Source organism: Orbicella faveolata, unplaced genomic scaffold, assembly GCF_042242905.1.
Source record: "Orbicella faveolata isolate gen_17 unplaced genomic scaffold, um_ofav_v1 contig_1, whole genome shotgun sequence".
In the NCBI taxonomy this organism is placed as follows: Eukaryota; Metazoa; Cnidaria; class Anthozoa; order Scleractinia; family Merulinidae; genus Orbicella; species Orbicella faveolata.
The window spans coordinates 27,237,514-27,261,006 of record NW_028301536.1 but is presented as its reverse complement, the minus strand read 5'-3'; the positions used below and the strand labels follow the sequence as shown (position 1 = coordinate 27,261,006).

Below are 23,493 nucleotides of genomic sequence, written 5' to 3'. Positions count from 1 at the left end.
GCTTAGAACCAGTGCCTGTGCCAAATTCTTTTTGATATGGAAAGGCAGGATGTTCTTTAACTTCCTTAGGGTTGTTAGAGTAGCATAGCAGGACGCTGCTACTTGTCTGACATTTCCTTCCCAGTTCAGATGCTCATGGATGTGAGACCCCAATAATTTAGTGGTGGTCACTCGTTCCAAGGGGATGCTGTTGATTGTGATGTCGAACTTTTCAGTGTTTAAATGATGGACCTTTGATAACTGCGGAGTAGATAATAACATCAGCTTAGTCTTGGAAGGATTAATGACTAAGTTTGCTTCACGTGACCACGCTTCCAATTTGCCTATACTTGCAGAAAGTTCAGTTAGAGTTGATTGAAGATCTGCTGGTTTGCACTGTGTGTACAGTGTGGTATCATCAGCATATTGATGACATTTAACTCCGCGTACATATGACTGAAGGTCAGCCACGTAGAGATTGAAAATGAGTGGCCCCATGATAGAACCTTGAGGTACGCCGAAACTCACCCTACAAAGCTCTGACGTTTTGTCGTCGACTTGCACAAAGTGTTTCCTTCCTGTAAGATATTGGATCGTCCATTTAAGATATTCCTTGGAAAAGCCCAACAGGCTGAGCTTTTCAAGAACAGTCTTGTACTTGATGGTATCAAACGCCTTAGAGAAATCGGCTAGTACCATGAGGGTAACTTCTCCTCGCTTCATGGCGCGAATAATGTCATCTCTGATCCCTAATAGAACAGTAGTCGTTGAGTGTCCTTTCCTGAAGCCTGAGATATTCTCTTTTAACAGGCAGTGAGAATCAATGTAATCGATGACTTGGTGGTGTACGAGTCTTTCAAAAACTTTTGAAAGGACCGGAAGTATTGATATCGGTCTCATGTCTGATACACTGAAGGTAGAGCCACTGGTCTTAGGGATTGGGGTTATCCTCGCAACTTTCCAAGCGTCGGGAAATGTTGATGTGGCAATACAGGAATTTATCACGTCTGTCAAAGGTCCTGCAATCAGGTCGGCTACAGGCTTTAGGAACTTAACTGGTATTTGGTCAGGTCCTGTCGATGTATCGGAACGAATTAATTTGATTTCCTTGAGGACCTCTTCATATTTAACGTGGCGCAAAGTGAATGATCTTTCCCCCATCAGGCATGGCTGCAAGCTATCAACAAAGTTCAGTAGGTCTTCTTTTGCGTCAACACCTGCATTTCCGGTGGTGCGTTGGGCAACTTCTGCAAAATGCTTGTTAAGCTCATTGACATCCAGACGTAAAGGCTGTGGACATGGGTTCAAAATACGGTGTATGATACGCCAGACCTCTTTCGGTTTCGTTGATGATAATGCCGTATTGATGAACGATCGTTTCGCCTCTTTGATCGTTGTTTTCGGACGATTACGGACGTCGCGAAAAGCTTGCCAGGCATCGGGTGTTTTTAACGAGTGTGCCTTGTGTCTTAGTACATTTCTCTGATTTTGAAGACCTACAATTTCCTCATCATGTAACCAGGGAGCTGGTGGCCGTGTGACCTTTGTGCGTGTCAGTGGAGCGTGTCGCTCAATACAGTCAGAGATGAGTGTAGTAAACATCTCTAGCTTTTCTTCAGGATCATCTGTTGCCTGAATGACACTAAATGGAAGGGATGTAAAGTCGCGAATGAACTCTTCTTCCTTGAACCCACGCTCTTTTCGAATCATTTTAAACCACATGTACGTGAAAAAGTTTCTTCAATAAAGATTATTATTATAACCTGTGAACAAACAGGTTTATTTTATTTAGGGAAAAACTTAAGTCAACAAATTCAACTTAACTTAACTTAAACATGGTGTTAGCCGAAACCTTTTACAAAATTAAAATGTAAGCGCATACCTGTTCACAGATAGAATAAGACTGAGCTTTTTGTTCACTTACTGAACACTAAAATGGTTACGTTAACGGGGCTGTGCTCTAGGAGTGCACGGGTACCACTTGCAACTAACTTTTTGCTTTGGGTGACTGGTAAAACTTACTTTTTCCATATAAGCTTGAGTGCTTGGCACCCAAGATTTCATGGTTAGGAACCTCGTAATAGTAATTTTTCTTAGACCTCAGCCTTGATTAAACTAGAATTGAAAGCAAAACAGTCACAGTTTGTGACTTTAAAGAACAACAGATTTGAATAATGTGGTGTAACTGTACAGCATTTGAATTGTCCCAAATTTATTCATAGTTCAGTGTTTCCATTAGGCTAGGTAGATAACATATATGTTTTCATTCCCTAGTTAAATTATTTTAAGCCATACACATCACTGTTGGAAGCTACATGTAAAATAGGTTATCAGTCAATTTTATAGATAGTTGTATAAAAAAACTTGCACTACAAGGTTAAATAAAAGAAATAGCTACCTGTTACTTATCGAAAAGAGTAGGGGACATAGTTCCCGGTGTGGTGGTCTATCTCTCATCTGATGGTTAAATTCTTGGAGATATTAGCTGCATAAGCTACTCTGAAATCCGAGGGTAAATAAAGTAATGTATATATGAATATGTTTGTGAATAGGTAAAGTGACAGAGAATCGAAAACAAAGGTTTACATGACTTTCTGTGTATGCTGCCTCAATGCACTGGTAGTTCAATGCTCTTAGATGTACAAAATGTATATTTTCGGTTTTGTTTTGCCCAGCCAGAGGGGATTCTAGTTTTGACTGTTTATCAGGCTTAAGTCCTATTATATATTCATGATTTCTTTATCACTGCCATATTATTATTGGTTCTTTTTGCAACTGTCCTGTGTACTTGTGGTGGAGTTAGAGCGTTGCATTAAGCTGCTGCGCAGGAGACCCTGCCACTTCTTTGCCTGGTTCCTTTGGTATATCATTATAAGTTTATATGCAACGCTTTAAAGTGGTATACCCTGGAATATCCCACAAGTCACTTGTATTTTCTTGGTATACATGCAAGCCTCAAGGCGAGCGTCTTTATCAAGAAAATACAAGCGACAAGTGAGTTACAATGTAATCCATGGAAATTATACCACAAGAAAGTGTTACATAACTATTTTATACCATGGCACGGAAAATACACTATGGCCAAGAGGGATATCAATGCAGCACCTGATGGGAAGGTGTGGTGTAATATCATCAAGTATACTACGGCTTTCCTGTGTTACCGATTGGCTTTATTTTCAGTGGGCATGTTATATTTTAAGATACTAGTCACTGCATACACCTGTCTCTTGGTGGTACATGAGGCATCTAGAGAGTGATCCACTTTTGTAGTGCCATTTTTCCTTGTAAGAAGGAGAGTCAAGCAACTGGACTAGGATCACTTCAAATCAGGAATCCCTTGTAGCCTATGAATAGACTCCTCAGTTGGGTCTCAGTAATGGTCAGTGTAAAACACAATTTTTTACAATAACTGTCTAATTTCTTGCACGCTGATTGGCTCATTTTTATCATGAATAAAAATACAGACGGATACAATTTTAATTTACGCAAGCTTTCAAGTTCAGCTTTCAGCTGTCAAACTGTCAACTTTTAACCAATGAGATTTTATGGACTTTTTTAAGTAGCCAGTCAAAAAATGAGAAAAGCTATTGACAATAGAAAAACATTTTTTTCAGGTCATTTTTTCAGTAGTGTTACGGCTGCATTCGCATCTCATTCTTTCATTATTTAATTGCTACTGTTGGACATCTATTACCATGGAATTCATATACTTGAGCCGAGTATTACGTCCACTTAACATATAGGGCGGAACCTACACACGACCGCTCTGATGTGGCTTTGATAGCTCAGTTGGTAGAGCCTTGCACCGGTAACGCAAAGGTTGTGGGTTCGAATCCCGTTCAGAGCCTGAAAATTTTTTCAGGTCATTTTTCCAGTAGTGTTATGGATGCATTCGCATCTCTCATTCTTTCGCTATTTTGCTATTGACAATGTTTCTGTCATTTTGAATAAGATTCACTTATCTTTGTTTACGGCAAGTTAACGGCGCCTTTTCCCTCATTTATTCCCACCATTTGACCATTTTGGGGTCTTCTTATTGTAAAAAACAAACTGACATCAGTTTTTTATGTGTCTGTCCTCCTATTGAATATAAATTTTATCATAACATTGTCAAAGTTTACCCTTTGACAATGCTATAATGCATTTTATCGATCATCAATAAGAGGACAGACGCATAAAAAAAACTGGCGTCAATTTGTTAAATTATAATTTGGTTTTGATCATTAAGATTTGATGAATGATAAGATCGGGGGAGGAGGTACTCCCTTATTTTGGCTATATAGGTAGTGCAGCCCCAAACGGTATGGTTTTTCAGCTGTTTTGGTCATTCTTTTAGAAGAAGCTACTTTTTCATCATTATCGATAAGACCATCAACAAAAGGCCTTCATAAGTTATGTTTAGGGCAACTGTGCCAGCGACAACAGTCATAAACAGGGTATCGAATTTTTGGTCAGGTCAAATAGGGTAGGGAAAATCGCAGATCTTGGCCATAAATAGGGTATGGTTTTTGTACTCTAGCCTTGATATGGGTATGTTTTTAAGAAAAGCCACTTTTTCTTCATTATCGAAAAGAAAATCAACAGAAGCCCTTTACAAATTATGTTTACGGTAATTTAACATTGGCCTGAACTAGGGAACTAATTATAACGCAGGTCTGAAACAGGGTTTTGATAGGGTCTCAAATTTTTGGTCAGTTCATAAATAGGGTAGGCAAGGGTTTTGAGAAGCGGGCCTCACACCCCCACCCAATTTTTCTGGGAGTAATTCCCCCTCCCCCCCAAACCGGGATTAGACTCAGCCAGTCTCAAACCATAGTAAAAACCCCAAGTAAAACCAGTTAAGCACTCAGTTGAAAACCTCTCCAAAGCAAATAATTAACAATTATTTACCAATGTGGGGTTGAATAGTTCTTTGCTAATCACCTCCGAATCCACCCATCAGAACACGCGAAAAACACTATTCACTTGCATTCAAACTGTGATATAGCCTGTGTCACAGCCGCCTCTCCCCGGAAAAAAAAAATCTCTCACCGATTTTTTTTTCCGGGGAGAGGCGGCTGTGACACAGGCTAACTGTGATATTGTCATGCAATAAATATGCACCGATTGTAGACCCCTGAAGCTCTTGTTCCCGTCCAACTGGGTGGGGAAACTGGGCTCGAAGTTGCATCATCACCAAATCCTGGCAAATTAGTAATGGCGGCCCTCTCTCGATCAGAGCACTACGAACTACAGAAGATTGTGAACATTATGGGGGACGAAACTACGTGTCCAGTCTGCTTGGAAGAATTTCAGGAGCCGAAGTGTCTTCCAAACTGTGCTCACAATGTTTGTGAGCGATGTTTGGAGAACATGGTGCGTAGAAATAGTATTACCATTTCATGTCCCCAGTGCCGAGAAGAGTCTTTCCTTCCATCTGTAGGAGTGTCTGCTTTCCCCACCAACCATCTTTTGTTGCGACTTATGGAGAACACTCCTGCCAGAAAGGAAAAAAAAGCTGTCAATGAGGCACTGACAGTTTGCAAAGATAGGGTGAAGGCGGCAGAGAAAGCGATGAAAGAAATGGGAGAATGCTACGAGAAGGCCACAGATCAGAGCAAATTGTTGAGAAGCGAGATTAACAGCATGGCTGATAATTTGGTCCAGATCGTAAATGATCACAGGAAAATTCTTCTTTCTCAAGTTGATTGCTTTATGACCGAAAACTATGACACTGATTCTCTAGAAAGAGAGAGGGAAGACATTGGAGCTTTTGTTCAGCAAGCGAAAAGTTGTATGCAGAAAGCCAGTGAAATTCTTAAGCAAGGTGAAGTTGGAAAAATTCTGGACTCTGGAGACTTGCTTGTGAAGCAGTTAAAAGAAATCAGTTCCACTGCAGAAGCAAGAACACTGGAAGCCAGAAAGCTATCTAGTCAGGCGGAAATGGATTTTTGTCACTGCCAGCTGTCAGAAATGGAAGGCAAATTTGTGGAAATGCTTGGGAAATTAACATTATCTGCTACCAAGTATATTCATAGTGAAGCTAGTGCTGGTGTTATCGATTACAGTACATGTGGAGAAGAAACACAGACCATTGAAACTGGATATTTGGCTTTTGCCATTGCTGCGTCAAATGTGTCAGGTGACATTGTTGTGCTAGATGAAGAGGAGAGACGTGTTTATGTCTACTCTTCACAGGCAGATTACCTGACATCATTTCGTATTAGATATGGTGACCTGTGGGACATAACGTTTTCCAAGGATGATGAAATTATAGTCTTGAACCGAGAGTGCAACCGTTTGCTTCACTATGACAGAGAAGGCACATTCATCAAGAAGTATGTGAAGGCACCAAACAACCGTGTAAAATTCACAAGGATATCTACAGATGCCAGTGGTCGCTTGCTAGTGACCTCAAGTCCTAGAGACTGCTGTGATGAACCTGAGGATGAAGTACAGCCATGTATTCTTGTGTACAATTCTGATAGAAAGTTTCAGTTTAGCTTTGGTGAAGACAAACTAGCTTGTCCTCAAGATGTTGTGTATCATCAACAAAAGTTCTTTGTTACTGATGGTGATTTGGAGTGTGTAAAGGTCTTTGACAGCAGTGGCAAATTCCTCTTTGACTTCGGCAATGGGGATCTCTTAGATCCAGTTGGCATAGCAGTTGATGTAATCATCAATGCCATTTTAGTGTGCGACTGCAGTAATAATGCGATTGTGGCCTTTAAACCAGATGGAGAACTAATTTCAAAAATTGAAACTGATGAAGAACCTTTGCATGTTGCCCTTTCCACTAGTGGAACAAGTCTGGTTGTGTGTTTTAATAAAGCAGCCTTTTTCCAAATTCTTTCAAACAGGGAAAGTTAGTTTGGTATTTCTTGGCCAGCTAAGCAGTGGCCAAACAGTTCAAGATAACATGGTGGCTAGTTTGTAATGTAATAAAACTGGAATTCTATTGATGCTTTTTAGGGGGTTATGCATTTGAATTCCCAGTCTGGATTTCAAACCTTTTCTTGTCACAATTTAGGAAGATCTGCATGTTACAGTCAGAATTTCAACACAATTTGTATCACTCATTGTCATTTATACTCCTCCGTGTCACTGTTTCCATGTCAAGGTCCTCCTTATTGTTCAGATAAGCAAGTTAACAGATATCCGCTTCTGCACACTCATTTCAGATTAATAACTATTCTAAGGCATGATTTGGATCTCTGTAGAGCTACATGAACACCATCCATATGGAATGCTTAGACATCCCTCAAGTAAGGGTGGATAGAGCTCACCATGTCAGACATCTGTTCTGGCTCCAGTTCAGACATTATAAACAATCTCACTGTCCACTGGACAGAGATTTACCTGGATAAAAGCATTATCCATTTTTGAACTGCAACTTTCCAAATGCTTTGAGAAGCATCATGTTACAAATCCCTTTAAAACACTAGTTAAGATGTTTTTGTATAAATTATCTGAGATAGCTATGAGCCTGAAAGAGGTTGTAATCTCAGCAAACATGTGTAGTGTGGGTTCATTGTCATTAATATTAGTTTAAAATGTATTCACCTATTGTCAAACTAGTGTCAGCCTGACTGAGAGTATTGACTAACAAAATGCTCAAATTTCAAGGATAAAGAGCTTTTTATTTAATAGATACAATGAGAGACTTCCTTAAGGACTATGCCATCCAAAGGGTGAAAGGGTTTAAGAGAGACCATAAATTTATGTTGTGTGTAAAATATTTACTATTTACAAAACAGGTACAATTTGTAACATTGTTTCACAAGAAGATACACAATTTATTTGATTAGTCTATTTATGGCACAAGCATAGCTTACCAATGATGCCAATGTGTGCAAACATTAAAGAAATACAGTGAATACAAATATTAGGATATAGATGTGTTATTTCAGGGCAAAACTTACTGACAGCAAATTAATAATGTAAATTGAGGCTTTGCAGTTCATGTCTGATATGTCGCTGATATTGCATGTATATACAAGATTTTATATTTCTATGCATGAGAGAAATCATGTGATATTTAGTTAGCTATCTTTTTTTTATTTTATTGGTTCTTTGATCACAAGTCTGGGGTCTGCATCTACCAGTGAATGCTTACTGTTTTGTAAACAGTCGATCAAGTGCAGTATTAACATGGCATGTTCAAAATTACAGTTTGAAACAGATGATAGCTGGGGTTGGGGCACAGGTATATCCCGAGCCTGTGTTGCTAAATTGGAAGGAGTTTTCTCAAATTTAAACAAAGGAAATAATAAACGCGACGGTGCAGTTTGGATGTCTGATCTTAATTAGCGTAGATTTTTACGTTTCCTCCTTAGTTTTAGTTTCGATTGAGAAAGATATATCAAACACGAAAGACCGTGTTTGACCTTATTTCCAAAGACATCAAAGTTCATCAAAAATACTCCGCTGCGCGTCGTACTTTCCACTCTCTTCTCGGTGTTTGGAAATGTGGTCAAACACGGTCTTTCGTGTTTGATATGTTACGTAACAAATGAGAAAGCTACCGGACCTGCTCACTTCGGATTTGTCCGACTGAAAGCAGATGGAATCCAGGTTGTTCAAAGCACGATTACGCTTATCTTTGGTTTTTATGTTGGCATTAATTTCGATTTCTGTTTTGTAGCTTTCTATTAGTAAGTTTTAATATAGGCTCGATTTCTGCCGCTCTCTAAGTCATGTCTACGTTTCTCCGCGGGCTCCTTTCCCGTACAGCGGCTGGTAATCGAACCTAGTTTTAATATCGGCTGGTAACGTACGAACTATTGAAATCAGTCTGTCGTATTAAAGGGCTTTTTAGAAACCCGTCTCTAATGTAAGTGTCTAGTGATCGGTTGCCCAGAAAATTCAAACCTGCCTGAAACCTCCCTTTATCCAGCTGCCTCAACGATGTGCTCGGAGAGGTACTCAACAAAGGTTCAACGAGAACGCTCCGCACAGATGTGAACTCCTGTACCCCTCCCCCCTTTTACAAAGCATCCGTTGACAGAAAAGGCAACCATTTCATACACCTTCCACAGAAAAGAGTACCCCGGCTTTCAAGTACCTACTTTCCACTAACTCAGAATACTTTGAAGAATCAGCTATTTGGTGCGTTTCTTCGAGGATATTTTGAAAGGCTCTTTTAAATACCTTAATGACGGTTCTTCCTGGCTTCAGTCGTCTATACTTCAAGTCGTGAATTCCCTTAAAAACATCTCCGCTTGAAACGAAAAGTACCCTCATTGGGTGGAGCTGTTCTATAAGGAATGCCATCCACATCAATGTGAACAACCACCTTTTTGTGTCCAGAACCTTCATTTCTTCATAAATGATCAAGATACGAACTCTCAAAATGCCTGATGAGAAAATAAAAGTTGAATGGATATTGTCTCATGCGCATGCGAACTAATTACAACATAAGTCGATGTGGGTCAGAAATTATGCCTTTCACGACACAGCTAGTAACTCCGTGTATTTCCAGCTCATTTGTATGGTCCGTCGATATCATTGCTTGGCGAACAAGTGTTCCCGTACGAGCGAGGAGTTTCTTGCTGGCATGCTGTTGGCGCGGAAATTGGGGCGAGAGCGCGAATGCGGAACAAGTTTAAAAAGCTCTCTCGTCGTGACAGGACCAAAAGGACTCGGGTAACAGGCAAAGGCCTGTTCCCAATCCACTTTTCTTTAATCTGCTCCTGGTTTTGATCAGAGCAAGCAAAACGGGAAAACGTAATTTGGAGTGACATACGAAATCATCCCAACGGAAGTTTAAGTTTCAGTTGTTGTATATCGAGGTACAGGCAGTTTTTTTGCCATTTCTCTTTCTAGCATGCTATATACACTGTACATATTGGACTGGATGTCATTCCCAGGAGACGGCCCAGTATCAAACATTTTTCCCTTTAGAGAACCCTAATCAGCAAAAGGCTTTCAGTCTGGCAGAAAAACTATTGTACAATTGTCAGAGCTAATTCTTGGTTCTTATTGAACAAAAGAGGGTAGGTTAGTTTTTATACGCATTTTAATTGACAACTCTGCATGAAAGTTCTTTGAATTTCCTTGAATCACGAGATGCGACGTCTTGTCAGTCAGTGCAAATGGACCTGGCGCTGACCACATCCGTTGTTGACCTTTCTCCCGAGCACATGAGTGAATCTTGAAAGAATCGTCACTGGTGTACAATATAATAATCAGGGAAATTTGAATAACGAGCAGACCAGTACCGCCAAAGGGCAAATAAGCACATTGTGCGGTGTCGACCATAAATACCGTTGATTTCGATTTTCGCTGTGTAAATATTTTACCCTGAACTTTCTGTTATTGTAAAATTGTAACCAGGTCTTCTCAAGGGGTAAAGAACCTCGCAGTCATTGGAAAGCACTAGATCTCTCTGCCCACAAGTTTGACAATCGCGGATTTACTCGCTTGCAGTCATGTAAATATGAGTCATTTTCGCTGTTTACTCCCACGCCTTGATTTCCGAGATAATTTCTCAGCGAAGCGGAAATCAGCTAACCCTGGTGCCGCAAATCCACGAATACTAACAAATCTTTAGACCACGAATTAGAAGTCGGTCAGCAGCACGGACGAACCGGGCACCAAGAGTGTTGTTTGCTGTTTGTTTGGCCCATAACTCTTCTGATTTCTGCTTTGATAATAACATTATAAGTGAGATCGATTTACTTGAGACCTTTGTTTTCGTGTAACAAAGCGATTTCCAATGAAGCCTACGATGGTTTTGACCGACGAAGACGTCCTGCGAATAAGAGAATCCTTGGCGAAGACACTGACACCTCGGCACAAAGTTGTTATAGCACCTTGCTTGGCCGAGGTATTTGTAAACAAGATGCGACTAAGCATTCTCCGACGACCCACCAAAGAAAAATGGAGTACCGTAGGACGAGGAGTTGTAGCTTTAGTCTATAATACGGACAGCCTTGGACAACGGATTGAAATCTGTTTGACGTCGTTAAAAACCCGCGCAGTGGTATGGAGAGAGACTGTTGTCGCGGACATGACAAGGATCGAGTCGCCACAACCAACTTTCCACACTTTTAATAGCACCAAGAACTTTCATGAAAAAGCTGGAATACGATATGAAAATGAAACGGTTGCCAGTCTTGTTCTCCGAGCGCTGAGTGTGTTTTCATCGCAATCAAACTCGAAGAGAGATACCTTAAGAGGCTCTGGACATAGACCGGCCTTGAGGTCACACTCCTTCAATGTCGCACCAAGGCCAAGACACCCTCGAGCTCACGAAACTGCTTTTGAGAGATGCACAGTGGCCCTGTCCAATATTCAAATACAACAAGTCTTCAGCGCGGAAGGAAGGCCTCTGGCTGCGCCACAAATAGCGACACCGTGCGGAGAAGAAGCGAGCGCGCTGACTGCGCGGTCGCAAGAAAAAGACCGGCACCTTGTTTCCATATCCGAGGTGTGCGAGAAACCCACAACCGATATTAGCCGCATTGAACGGCCTGCCAAGCCGGAGATTTTGAACAACAATCGGCCCGTCCGAAGTTTTAGTTTGGTTCGACGATGTACGGAACCAGTTCTCAAGAGAAGGGACTTGATGGTAACAGATTTATGTACAACTGAACTTTAAATGATTTGAAATTTCAACAGACTGAGAAGGATGACCCTACACTGAAAGCTGTGTAAATGATACGAATGTAAACGAGCCGAAAACTCAAGAAGTTATTGATATTTTTGGAATATAGTGCTACATGCCAGGGTGAAATTTAATATTATACTAGTGTTGAATGTGTATAGTTTTTAAAAATGGAAATCGGTTTGACGGAGAAGACTTCGCAGTAAAGATTAGCGGGGCAATTAAGAATGGATTTCTAATATCTACAGTAAGATTAGATCGCGTACAGATTGCTTAGAACATAATTTTCCTACAAGTTAATTTATTGAGAAAAATAAAGATGTTCATATTGCCTCTCCAGATGTTTCTGTTATTCCCTTGTCTGGTGACTATTAAACTCAACACCGCGTCAAATCGCAAACTTTAAACAGAGTAATTCATCGATGAATAATTACTTGTAATTATAGCCATTTATTTACAGTTCGAAGGATACCGTAAACACATTTCAACAAGTACAAAAAAGCAAATTGTACGCGACTGAGTCGGATGGTATTACCAAAGGGTATGTTTTACTGTTATTTCCTTTTCTTAAGTACGTGCCATGTATTCCATAGCTAGTGAGTTGAGGCACATAATTACATAGTCCCGACAAGACGGCCTTCCCGAATACAATCATCCGTGATGCACGTCCGGTAGCGGCTTGTAACACAATGAAGTGTTCGTAGACGGGTGGGTGGGCACCCTTAAAAGCCCTCATTGTGGTTAGTGATGACTTAGCAATGGCATGCAATAGTTCAACATCAAGGTCATATCGAACGCAAGTAATGATTTATTCAGTTTAAGTTTTACAGAAACTTTTAGTTTGTTACGAAGTAAAGCTCACTTCTACTTTGATGTTGACTCTCACTGACTGAAGGAGACTGACGACTTCGAAAAGTACCAAAACTGAAGACCAAAACCTACACGTCTAATAGATTGAGGAAGTTTTGATTTTGATTTTGTGAAGTACTGTCCTTTCAAAGGCACTCGGAAAATGTCAGGAAGTCACTAGAAAAGATAGCGAAAATGGACGATAAGATCTGCAAACTTAAGTCAATTCCCGACTGGGTTGGGATTGGACCGTGAGAACGGCACTCTCAGCAAGGCCGTACTTGAGTTTTCAAGCTATAAGCTAGGGTGATTCCTTTTCTTTTGGTACCATAAGAATCAGCCATTAGTAACAATGATTGTTTTTCTGTATTGTGAAGTATTTCCAAGTATTTGTTCGACGTATGTTAAGATGAGTAAGGAGGCAGTAATCCTGTTTTGCCACAGGTACGGAGGAGAGATATTAACGGTTTCAAGACCTAAGCTTATCATCAGTGGAATCTGAGGTTACAAGGGATAAAAAAAATTGGTAAAAGTCAGTAAACTTAGACTAAAGAACACATAAACACTGCAATCCACAAACAATCAGTCTTCGACAGTTTGGCTGAGGACCGGACATTTGAATTTCAGTTTATGGAGGTGAGTTCATTGGATATTAGACTGACTGCAAAACAAACTCCTTGACTGGATAATGTGCGGCTTGTTTGAAATACAGCTTTTAACCAATATTCCTTTGTTTCTATATAAATGACGGAAAATTAGTATACGATTAATTAACTCGGTGTCTGATTGGAAGAGATTCTAGGCCTGCAGTCTACCCATGATCCTGCAGTCTACATCCCGTGTGTTGCCACATTTACATTTGTTTTTGTCTGGACCGTGGATCTTCTTAGATCCAATGTGTTGTTCATTTTTAACATGGTCTCGGCCATGTATTTTTTGTAGCACAGTTTTTGTCTGTCTGCAGTTTCCTTGTCGGGACATTGGACATGACATTCCGGATTTTTGCTTGTTGTGTTCCTAGTCACACGTTATGCATGTGATGTTAACCAATCCGTACACATGAACCTTGGGATTTAAGTTTCATTTGAGATCATAACCATGTGCATTTAGTGGACAATCGACCTTCGTGCTGGTTGCTCTATTTTTTTCGCTGCTACACAGTGCTGAGGAGAACCGACTAACCAATTCGAAACAGCTGTGTACGGTTCCATCTTGGCAGTTCAGTTTGGACTAATTCAAGCTATGTCTAGCTCTCCGTTCTACTAAAGGTCTTTCATGTGTATCAGTATGCTTTTAGAGAAGTCAACTTTACGGGGACTTAAAACTGACCGATAAGAATTCACTTCAGAAATCACCTTAACTATCATCTGGGTACCATTTTAAATAATTTTCATTGCATTTGAGGCTGGTGAACGAAGATTTTATCAGACTAGGATATGAATTGCCAGAAGTTGTTCTCCAGAAATCTTTGAGCTCATATCCTGGGCGACCCTGCGTGGCAGAGGTAGCCAGAAGCAGTTTTATTTTTCATTCTCGCGAGGACTCGGCGGTGAACCCGCTGAAGCGTGATTCGCGGCGAGCGAAGAAATACACCCCCCAAAAATAAAATTTCTGGTTTCCTCTCAATGGTAAGGAATCAAGGCTTCACTGTTCATGTACTCTAAAAAGAAAAAAGAAAAAAAAAACTGGGTCCTTAGCTTGCTAGAGCATCCCGTTTGTTGGCGTGAAACAGGAGCCGAAAAAACCTGGGTGCTCTCGCAGGCTACTGGGTCCCCCCTCCACTCACAGGTTAACTGAGCGGGCTCTAAGAACCTTGCTGTGAGCATGATAGCGTAATTACTGTGCTAATTAGATTTATAACCAGTGTATACAGAAAATCGTTTTTAAAAGAGCCGCACTGCTCCTCAGCGAAGAGTTCAATCATTCTGACCCCTAAATGTTTTGCATTTTCTAAACGGCAAATTTTTATCTGATTGCGATCGATATATGAATATAGTTAATTTTCGGTTTGAGAAAACACGAAAACTTCCACACCAGGCAGGAGCTCATAAAAATTCAATTTTTAAGCCCATAAAATTTTATTTTCTTTAACTATCAGGCAACAGTCTCACAGACTCTTACAAACAACATTCCCTTTCCTTATGAGAATGGACATTTTTGGGAGACCACCACTGACATTTCGTACAGTATATGACACCTTCTCCCGAAAAACAAACAAATCTTTGATTGCAGACCGGAAGTTCACCCCACCCAGGTCACATCCGAAATGAAAAGAACTGTGGTGACGTCATACGGTTTGGAGCTTCGATAGCAAAAGGACTCTTGGAAGTGCGTTTTTCTCCATCAGCGAAAGCGAAATCTCGGAGAAACTTTATTTATAGCGTTTCCTTCTGCATGTATTTATTCAGAAATGACACATGATCAACTGGTTGTGGTAGAGCGCTTGTAATCCGTTCAACTTTTCGTTTGTTGGAGGTGTGTTCAACGACGACGAAGTGCATTTACGATTGTTATTAATTTGAGGAGTTTTTCTTGTCACGTCTTTTAAATTCGCTGGCTTAAATCAGTCATGTCCATTAGGGCAACGCTTAGTGACGATGCCTTAAGCGAGCGGTTATCAGACAAAGATGTTTTCAAGATCAAACTATCGTTATCTTGCCTATCAAACCGAGTTGTGGTGTGTGGAACGACAGCAAGTCTTTACCTCTGGCAACCTCCGAGCATCGAACGTCCTTCGAATCAGTGGACGCTAGAACGCAAAGGAGTTCCAGTTTTGGTCATCAGCACTGGAGATTCTGGAGCAAGGAATCCCAAAGGAGTGCATCTGAGTTTAGTGGAACGAGATAGTGGCTTTACAACGTGGAAAGAGACGCTAACTTCGAGTTCAAATTACAGAGAACAACAAAAGAACTTTCATACAATGATGCTCTCAAATGGAGACGGGGCAATGGCAGGTTTTCGTTTTAATTGCGAGGAAGCTGCTAACGTGTTCTTAAAAGACGTTGAAGCTGCGGTGCAAGAAATTTTGTCCTCTACTTCGGCCCCGGAACTAAATAAACTTCCGAGCTCTAGCAGCAGAGAACGGTTAAAGAAATTCCGTAAACTAAAGAAAGTCGAGATATCAACGCCATGTTTATTTAGTCATGTAACCAGTATAACAGCGGCGACGCAAATTGGCGAGGGTGAAAACTCTCAACACAAAAAAGACAAAGACAAGGGGAAGACTATGAACGGGGATCTTAGCAGACCAGCTCATATCAGAAGAGCTTTTAGTATGTCGAAGCGAAGATAGCTGTGGGGTTTAGCTATTTTTCTAGGTACTGCACTTTAATACGCTGGCAACAATCGCAAAGCGGAAATTTTGCCCAATTTTTGCTGTGTTTAAACAGCTAAGTTTATACGGATTAATATATAGATATAAACAAGTATTTTAGACCATCATTTTGATGTGCGATGTATGTATTTGTGGCAAATATTGTCAATAGCTTGATAGAGTTGTTTTTGTTTTAACATAGAGAGTTATGTCGAATCACCTATCGAGTAACTTATAAATAAGTCATCTTCAACGCTTGCATGTAGCTTACGTCGGCCGTAAATATATATACACTGCTCTTTGGAACCTTTATTTGATGTGGTTGTCTAACAGAGGGTTGTAATTTAATAAATAATTTTTAGGCCGGACCTCGAGTAAACATAATTTTATTCTTCGCTAGATGGCTTTTCTAAAACGTTGTTGGCTTTTATCTGTGAACTGTTGACCTAAAGCAAATTTGCATCCATAAATGGCATTCATTGCCCTTACAAATCAGGGTCTAATTCTCTGAGGAATGTAGTGAAACAAAGACCAATTATCCATGCCGAGAGATTTTGTCTTTGGATGTAAAATATTATCCACAGACTCCTCGCCAACTGATATGATAGTGTGATATTTTCACCAACCAGTGTGTTTACACCTGGTTTAGGTTATTTTCGAATATGCCCGTACCAATCCAGAAGATTTTTCCAATCAGAACCGATTTACTCTATAATCCAAGACCAGCTGTCGCTCAGCAGTCCCACAGAAGGCTATCTCAAATTATTTATCAGGAAATTGTTGTCAATCAATGTCTTGATGAGAATCTCCAGATCTATGCATTCTGGGTGAAATCAACAAGGAAATGCTGAGAAGGAGGGTGAACAAACAAAGCATACAGAAAGAGATCTTCACTTTGTTCAGTTGGGACAGTTTGCTCGAACCATTGAAAAAAGAGGACAGTTTGAAGACTAAGGAAATTAAAATGTGGAGGATCCGTGGAGCTGCAAACATCAGTGCTGCTGGCAGACATAAAAAATGACAGCCACTGTATTAATTAAGTCTGCTAGCAGAGATAAACAGTAATGCAATTAGAGCCTTCTCAGATTCTAAAGAAATCAGTCCCTCTCATGTTATCCAGTAGCGACAAGTGCACACCTCAAGGGGTCTGAACTGTACAAATTAGCCATTTCCTTTTTGAAAATACCTAAGAATTTTCAATGAAATGACAGCAAAAGGGCTTTATGAGGTAGACACTAAATCCAGTTATCTCATCAGGCAAACCCTGGTAAAGAGCCAGGCTCAAGAGTTGTAGTCCAATAATTGGACTTCAACAACTTTAGTTACATATAAGGAGTGTGCAGTACGAGAAAATATCCGTACCCACTCCATGGAAGGCCATTGGATATTCAGAGGGAGTAAGAAAGTAGGGGTCTTCGTGCCAGTTTATGTATGTTACTTCTGTTTTGACAATAGGCCACATTTAATATATCAATATTTGAACATGGCTTGGAGGCTTTCAGGACAAACTTCTCTATTTGGTGGTGTTTTCTATGTATCCAAGTCTCTTTTGAGAATTGTGCGACAAAAAAGGAACTTAAAAAATTTGCAATTTTGACCCAAAAGCCTTGGATCCATGTTAGAATATTGATATATCAAACATGGCCAATTATAGCTATGGTGTGAGACGCCAGATTGAGAGCTTTACGTTTGAACCGGGCAAGAGATAAAGAAGAAAGGCTTTCCAAATACTGTTTTCATTGCTCATGGGGTGTGCCAAAGATGTAAAATGTTCTTCCTAGAGGCAAAAGAATTAAGATATTGGGCATCCTGAGAGAAAGAGGGCATGCTCCATGCACTTTTCTTTTACCTCATCCGATCCACTAATTATGAAAGAGAATGAAGTGGTTATTCTAAATATGGCACCCAGGATCAACCTGTCAGAAATTGGTACCTAACTAAATTGGTACCTAAATAAAAATGAATTTAAGCCGCACCTCACTGGGATTCTGTTTCCAATGATCAAACTCAACCCCCACCCCCACCCCCGTCCCAACTAACGCCAAAAAAAAGCTTACAAGGTGGAGAGAAATGTTTCCCATCTTTTTGTTTTTTGTTCTGCAATGTTAGGCCAGACAAAGTCTATAAAAAGTTTACCCTTTACTGGTGAGCCCCTACTCTATACTGCCAAGAGTAGACGCTTTCAAAACTTTCACGACTTCGGTCAAAGTTGAACAGTTATCTGGCCGGTCTGAAAACAAGTGCTTTTTACCGAAAATTTTCGCTGGGAAAACCCGAACATTTCCGAGCACTAACCCAACCTAGTTCCCAGGGTCTTCTCTGCACTGACGTTGTCAGACTGAGACGTCACGTGAGTAAACCACCTCAACCACCTCCCGTTCTCGAGGAGAAGACCCTGGGGACGAGATTACAATCAACTATGGCGGCAGTACGCGGAGCTGGCGATAGCAGTCCATACCTTCTTCTCACTCTTGTCAGGCAGTAAGTTGTTTCATTTCACGCTATTTCTTCGATTTAAACTGGATTTGAAAACATTCCCATGGAGATAAGTGTTACGGCAATTCGTTTTTCTTTTCTGTAAGATGGTTGTGACGTGTCAAGTACCGGCTTTCTGTAGTTACTAAAACATTCCAGGTGATAAGTTATTGTGCGGAATTCCTTTCAAAACTTTCATACAGTATTGATATTTTTTCAAAAAAGGAACCTCATTCAAGTACCAGATTCAACGTGAAGGATGAGTCTTGCTCAAGTTGGGAAAACGGGACTGGAACAACCAGTAGTTGCCGGTCAATGTAAAACGTAGACTAGCTACCGGAAGACTATCGGAGTACTATAGACTGCAGACCAGGGGTAAAATGTTGACTGAGGGTGAATTGCCGACTGCAGACCAGGGGTAAAATGTTGACTGCGGGTGAAATGCAGGCTGTGGACCAGGGGTAAAATGTTGACTGAGGGTGAAATGCCGACTGCAGACCAGGGATAAAATGTTAACTGCGGGTGAAATGCAGGCTGCAGACCAGGGGTAAAATGTTGACTGCGGGTAAAGTGCAGGCTGTATACCAGGGATAAAATGTTGACTGAGGGTGAAATGCAGGCTGTAGACCAGGAGTAAAATGTTGACTGTGGGTAAAGTGCAGACTGCAGACCAGGGATAAAATGTTGACTGAGGGTAAAGTGCAGACTGCAGACCAGTGGTAAAATGTTGACTGAAGGTAAAGTGTAGACTGCAGACCAGGGGTAAAATATTGAGTGAGGGTAAAATGCAGACCTCAGACCAGGGATACAATCAAGACTGCAAACATTTTACAATGTTTGTAGTTTTGTTACCTTGCAAAAGTCACAGAGAGATTCCCTTCTCTTCCTGCTCTGTGAGAGACAAGAAAGAACTTCTGTTTGCAATTGCTTTGATTAGCTGCTGCCCACAACCAGGGATGAATAAATTAAGAATACTGGTTTTTGACAAGTTTTAACCGGTTTATGACTTGACAGTATCTGCTGCACTGTGACTGGCTACAAAATTACTATTGGCATGACAATGCTGCACTGCCATGGGTTCATCATGTCCATCTAGTATGCATCAAATTCAAAACTTTTGTCCAATGAACAACATGCCATCGCTTTTATATACCCTGTAATGGAAACCCATTATGGTTTAATATGACTGAAGGTCTAACACTCAGTACTTTTTTAGACCTCAAGTTGCTTTAGAATGTATGTAAAATGATGGCAGTCACAGTTTGAGCTATGTCCTGTTTGAACTCTATCAACATAATTATGGGCATAGGTGATAGTCTTTTTTGCATCCCCTGTGGGTGAAATGAAGGTGCTAGGAGATGGCTTCCATTTCAGCGAAAACAACGGTTAACAATACATGCATACCACTGACAGTTGACTGTTATACTATCAACAGTTCACTGATATGCTGCCGACTGTTGATTATAATGTACTGGTCAGGGTGTTAGACCAGTGTCAACTAACATACTGACCAAGTGTTGACCAATAGTGGTGACTAATGGTCTACCAGCTTGTATAACATGGCGACTGACACTCAGTCAACTTATTGACCAGGTATCAGCCGATATATTGACCGACACTTGGTTGGCATGTCATCCAACACATGTCAACTGACAGTGTCGGCTGATACTCGGCTAGCCTGCGAGCAGGCTCACCTTGGAGTCATGAATACTTGGCCTACAGATAGTACACATGATCTGTTTTGTGCCCTATTTACATTACCCCTCATCACCACAGAACAAAATGGCGTAGACAAAAAAGGTGCGTCAAGTAAATAACTGTTAACACCTGCGAGTCTTATTGTTTGCCTTGGCTTTTCCCTTTCAGTGGTGAAACTACAGAGAACAAGACTGATGTTATTCAAGGTAAAAGGCTTTATGTAAAAATGATATGGACACTTTAGGAAGTTCACATCAATGAATCATATTAGTGGTGAAATGATTTGAATAATTTCTCAAACTCTTAGAAAAAAGAAAAATTGCTTCAAGAAATTGGGAGTTTAAAATATCAGGGGAAAAACTACAGTGGAATAAATCCAAGGGGAATACTGGGGAATATAATAAGGGGGACTGAGGGGATATAATTATTGCATCAGCCATTTAGTGCACATGAAAATGCATTATTTTGTTTGGTAACCTGAAGAATAACATGTTCACATAAATCTAAGAAAATGGATTTTGTCATTAAGCCAGCCCTATATAACAAGCAACATTTAAAGTAAGTGATTACAAATTAATATTATTTTTTAGGGCAGACAGACACATTATTGAATGATGAAGGTATTGAACAAGCAAAGCTTGCTGGAAACAAATTATGCGATGAAGACTTCTCTCATGTTTTCTCCAGTGACTTACAGAGAGCTTTTAAGGTGAGTGATTAATTGAGCAGGGTCCCTTCTAGTGAACCTGCTATCAAGGTAGGGGCAGAGAGAGCAAGAAGGGGCAGTGTTGTTCTTACAACATCCATGCATGAATGGTGGTCAGCTTGTCCAAAAAAATGAGTACAATGGCACTGTGTCAAGGAGCAGTAATTGCAAGAGCCTGTTTGGAATTTGTTCCTCTACTCTTGAAACAGAGTTACACCTTTACTTTGACACTGACAGGACCAATAGCTGAGGCTCACAAGGAATGACACTATTTCACTTTGGACTGGGAAAACAAGGATTTTGGTTAGTTTGGGTGTAGTAACTCAACTTGGGTTCTTGCAGCTGTAAGACCCTTTGGAGTAGAAAGGTTTACAATTCTTGTATAAAAGATAATTATAGCTCTTCCCTAAGTAGTGCTGTAACCCATATCTCTGTTAGGCTGATTACTTTTTTGGACAACGATTTTGACTAAGGTAATGCTATGACCCATTTGTTTGCCAATATATACGAGAAAGCTAAATTCACTTAAGGCATACAGGGGGAAATTCTAGCTGCCCCAGGCTGAGGGTTGTGATTTTACTGCAGTGTACTTTACTGTTTAGACTTGGTACTTTAATTTGTTTTTGCTCAATTTAGACTGCAGAGGAGATTGTCAAGAAAAACAATTTCTGCTCTCACAAGAAAATTGTGGAGGATTCTCGTCTAAGGGAACGAGTGAGTATGACCAAACGTAGCTGACCCAGGGTAGGGGGGAAGGGGGTGAATCTCTTCAAGACAGTAACAGGGATGCTTGTTCTACGTGTTTTAGGTTGGTGGATCTTTAGGGCGTTATATTCAATTTGTTAGTCTACAGTTTATACATGGTTACTGTTTTAACCTTTCAGGTGCACGTTTTGTACAGTTTTGCTATAGTTACAAGACTGGTCAAGTTAATTAGAACAAGAATTTATTTAAAAAGTCGTCATCACTTTACATACAGGCATGATTTAATAATGCTTAGAACAAAAATAAGTTCAAGAAAAATTGATTGGACAGTTTTGACAATTTTATGTTAGATCAAGGTAATATGCTCAAGTATATTGCTTTCTGATCTCATTTCTTTTGCTGACTGTCAAGTAAGAAAGTACCGGTAAGAGTTTAATGTGAAGTGTCAAAATTTTAAACTTTGTTTGTATTGTTAAGAAACAAAAGTTTTTGTATGACAAAACAAATCTTTGTCCATTTTTTAGTGCTATGGTGTGGCAGAAGGAGTATCAAAACAGACGTTTATTCAAATGGCAGCTAATAACAGCATGAAACCAAGTGTTTTTACTCCGAAAGGGGCAGAAACCCTTCAAGAAGTCAAGGAAAGAGCAACAGAATTCTTGAACTTCATCATAGAAGAAATAGGACACTCACACATCGACATCAACAACTGTTTTAGTCACACCCAGACTGACAATTTCATTAGTAGTGAAATTATTGATGACTTGCAAGGCTCAGCATGTGAAATGCGTGAAAAACAAAAGCAGCAATCCCATTTAGCCAATGTTCTGATTGTTTCTCATGGTGGTGTTATACGGCAGTTGCTGCTCTACTTTGTTGATGATTTAGAATCTGATTTTCCAATTGGAGCCAACAGGCAACTCAGATTTGTATCACCAAACACTGGCATTTCAAAGTTAAAAATCTTTATAAATGAGGAAACAAAATTACCTGAATTTGTTAAGTGCATCTGTTTACATAGTACAGAACATCTTGCAAAAGATGAAGGTTCTAAATGAAATTTCTTTAATTGTTTTAATCTATTTAAATCATAAGACTTTGTTTGGCTCTGAATTTTGTTTTTTATGAGATGTAATGATACGCAGCCAAAATTAAGTCTGTTTCACCAAAATGGGTATTTATTACTTTTGCTCGATATATTTGAATTTAGTGTGGAAATATTAGTTATTCATTATGCCATCCCCATAAAGCGTTTTGCTTCCATCCCTCTCTCTTTTGTAAAAGTGAGTCTGTCAGTTGGTAAAGGTAGTAGATAAGCTGACGAAAGAGGCATTGACAAATTAACAATTTATTAATTCAATGAGCCTCGATTGTATCTTCCCCATGACTGCCATTTTACATTGGAGCCACCTTCACTCTGACAAAAAGGCAGTCTCAAACTCATGAATAATTCATTAACTTTAAACAAAGGAAATCTTGACCGTGATGGTGTTTGGATAACTGATCTAATTAGCATAGATTTTTTTACGATTTTATTTCTCTGTTTTCTCCTTAGTTTTAGTTTTGATTGAGAAGATATATCAAACACTTGAGACAGTGTTTGACCACATTTCCAATCACCTTGAAGTTTGTCAAAAATACACCACTACGCATCACATTTTTCAACACTCCCCTCAGTGTTTGGAAATGTGGTCAAGCACAGTCCCTCATGTTTGATATATTACTTCAAAGATGTTGTTCAAGGGTTACCTTAGATGTCAATCACTTGCAGATGTATAATATGAGGTGTATTAAAAAAGTGAAGAATGATCGTCGCAGTTAATTGTCCAATTTAAGCAACTGGAAAGAAGAAGCCTGAAAAAAATCAGGGCTTCAACGGGATTCGAACCCGTGACCTCCGCGATACCGGTGCGATGCTCTACCAACTGAGCTACGAAGCCACACATTGGGAGCGAGGTCAATTAATTGAGTTCATATCTTCCCGTGAGGAGTGAAATGATGTAAAGTTTATATGAAATATTTCATATATGAACTGCGGTTATAGGTGAAAGTGAAGAATGATCGTCGCAGTTAATTGTCCAATTTAAGCAACTGGAAAGAAGAAGCCTGAAAAAAATCAGGGCTTCAACGGGATTCGAACCCGTGACCTCCGCGATACCGGTGCGATGCTCTACCAACTGA

At 40.1% G+C, this 23,493-nt stretch overlaps 4 protein-coding genes across 4 annotated transcripts; all 4 read left to right on the top strand.

Moving 5' to 3' along the window:
• Positions 1 to 4,860: 4,860 nt before the first annotated feature.
• Positions 4,861 to 8,264, top strand: LOC110057077 (uncharacterized). Its single transcript, XM_020763663.2, has one exon. It carries the CDS (start codon positions 5,176 to 5,178, stop codon positions 6,826 to 6,828), a length of 1,653 nt encoding a protein of 550 aa, XP_020619322.1. The 5' UTR covers positions 4,861 to 5,175; the 3' UTR covers positions 6,829 to 8,264.
• Positions 8,265 to 9,421: 1,157 nt separating this feature from the next.
• LOC110057063 (uncharacterized) lies at positions 9,422 to 11,905 on the top strand. Its single transcript, XM_020763646.2, has one exon. The coding sequence runs from the start codon at positions 10,676 to 10,678 to the stop codon at positions 11,558 to 11,560; it is 885 nt and encodes a 294-aa protein (XP_020619305.1). The 5' UTR covers positions 9,422 to 10,675; the 3' UTR covers positions 11,561 to 11,905.
• Positions 11,906 to 14,695: 2,790 nt separating this feature from the next.
• On the top strand, positions 14,696 to 16,096 carry LOC110057066 (uncharacterized). The gene has a single exon (XM_020763648.2). It carries the CDS (start codon positions 14,985 to 14,987, stop codon positions 15,705 to 15,707), a length of 723 nt encoding a protein of 240 aa, XP_020619307.1. The 5' UTR covers positions 14,696 to 14,984; the 3' UTR covers positions 15,708 to 16,096.
• A 2,013-nt stretch (positions 16,097 to 18,109) lies between these two features.
• LOC110057064 (fructose-2,6-bisphosphatase TIGAR-like) lies at positions 18,110 to 22,483 on the top strand. The gene is made up of 5 exons (XM_020763647.2): positions 18,110 to 18,209; positions 20,070 to 20,107; positions 20,492 to 20,610; positions 21,244 to 21,321; positions 21,837 to 22,483. The coding sequence occupies exons 1-5, from the start codon at positions 18,148 to 18,150 to the stop codon at positions 22,368 to 22,370; spliced, it is 831 nt and encodes a 276-aa protein (XP_020619306.2). The 5' UTR covers positions 18,110 to 18,147; the 3' UTR covers positions 22,371 to 22,483.
• Positions 22,484 to 23,493: the final 1,010 nt, after the last annotated feature.